This window comes from Austrofundulus limnaeus, unplaced genomic scaffold (genome assembly GCF_001266775.1).
Source record: "Austrofundulus limnaeus strain Quisiro unplaced genomic scaffold, Austrofundulus_limnaeus-1.0 Scaffold106, whole genome shotgun sequence".
NCBI classification, from domain to species: domain Eukaryota; kingdom Metazoa; phylum Chordata; class Actinopteri; order Cyprinodontiformes; family Rivulidae; genus Austrofundulus; species Austrofundulus limnaeus.
The window spans coordinates 428531-429980 of NW_013952508.1; the positions used below are offsets into that span (position 1 = coordinate 428531).

The following is a 1450-nucleotide window of genomic DNA, read 5'->3' on the forward strand; positions in this document are numbered from 1 at the left end:
CAGGCTGAGTCATTTCTACCTTCTCCTCTCTGTCAACGCTCTCTGGTTTCATTAAAAAGAGTCGATCATCAGATATTGTCCAAGATTAACCTTCAGGACATCCACATCATCATTTACCCAGAATGCTTTGTGTGTAAATAAAATGGCTCCGTCTGTGTTAAAATATATTTTTAAAAATTTACAAAACCAAACAGCCTACAGTATTTTTACAGTCTTTATTTTACAGTTAAAATATATGTTTTTCAAATAAAGTCTAATGTTACAACTAATCGAGGATCCCTTTAATATAGAATGTAAACACAGATATCTTAAATTACCATTCAGGAATCAGGATCAAAATGTAGTTGCTCCTAATCAAAACTTTTTTCTAGAATGTAATTACAGACAGTCAGGCGAAGACAATTATATGTTAGAATAGCCTGCCGTAGTATGGCAGCTAATACCAGACACGACCGGAAATAATGCTTCGCAAACAGTTCCATATGATCAAGTTCTTACCTTCGGAGCAATACGCACTTTCTTGGCTATTCGACAAAAGTTCTGTTTCCGCTTCGGCCCCCCGGRGATGAAGGAAGCAGACGGGTATGGCAGGTACACGGGGGAGGCGACTGGGAGCCGGATGGGAACCAAGTAGGATTCGGTGCGAGGCAGGAGAGGCTTTATCTTTCTCTCTGAACACAGAAAAACATTGATGCAGCGTGGGGCAATCACACAAAGCAGGTCTGGAATAATTAAAATTCTGTTGGCTAACTGCGAACTTTAGGTCTTAACTCACCGGAGCACGTTGGCATTTTCCTCACAGTGGGAGTCACCTTCTGTTGCAAACGTAAAAGAAAAATAAATCTCTTTAGATTATAGTTTACTTTGCTTACATTCGTGTTTCGTTAGCACATTTAGCTTTTTTGTGTCATTTACTCCTCATGACTGTCCCTGATAGAAATGAAGAAACATTAGATTTATTTAACAAGTAGATATAACCGCTGGACAAGACGCCCTTAGACCTCCAGGTGCAGCTACAATCTTTGGTTCCAAAAGAACAAAAGTTATTGAGCAAGTGTGTGGAAAAAGCTTCTCCCTTTCCTGCTTCTTGGCTGCAAACGGAAACAAAGGTGCATCACGGGGCATGAAAGCATTGGCTCAGGAGCAGCAGCTTCCCCTGGATCAGAAGGTTACAGAAAGGGATGCAGAGTAAAAATATATATAAAGTAGCTTGATTGTAGCTGTTAAATGGCAATAAGGGTGTAAATTACGTTAGGGTAAGTATTAAAGTGTAGGGCTGCAACTAACAATTATTTTTATAAACGATTAATTTGTTGATTATTTTTTCGATTAATCGGCCAAATCATTAAAAAGCTTAATTACATGAATATGAGTAGATATAAATTAAGTTAACTCCTTAAGGATGCAAGTTATTGATAATGAATTAATCTGAAGTTGATTTATCTTACAG

General features: G+C 38.1%; 1 protein-coding gene across 2 annotated transcripts in view; it reads right to left on the reverse strand.

The window, feature by feature from the left end:
* The window catches only part of foxm1 (forkhead box M1), an 11694-nt gene that overhangs the window by 6402 nt on the left and 3842 nt on the right, over nucleotides 1-1450 (reverse strand). For both annotated transcript variants that reach the window (XM_014013792.1, XM_014013791.1), the window contains exons 6-7: nucleotides 776-815; nucleotides 499-671 (exon numbers count right to left, since the gene is read on the reverse strand). In XM_014013792.1, the coding sequence (XP_013869246.1) occupies nucleotides 499-671; nucleotides 776-815 (213 nt within the window). The remainder of the gene's footprint in view (nucleotides 1-498; nucleotides 672-775; nucleotides 816-1450) is intronic.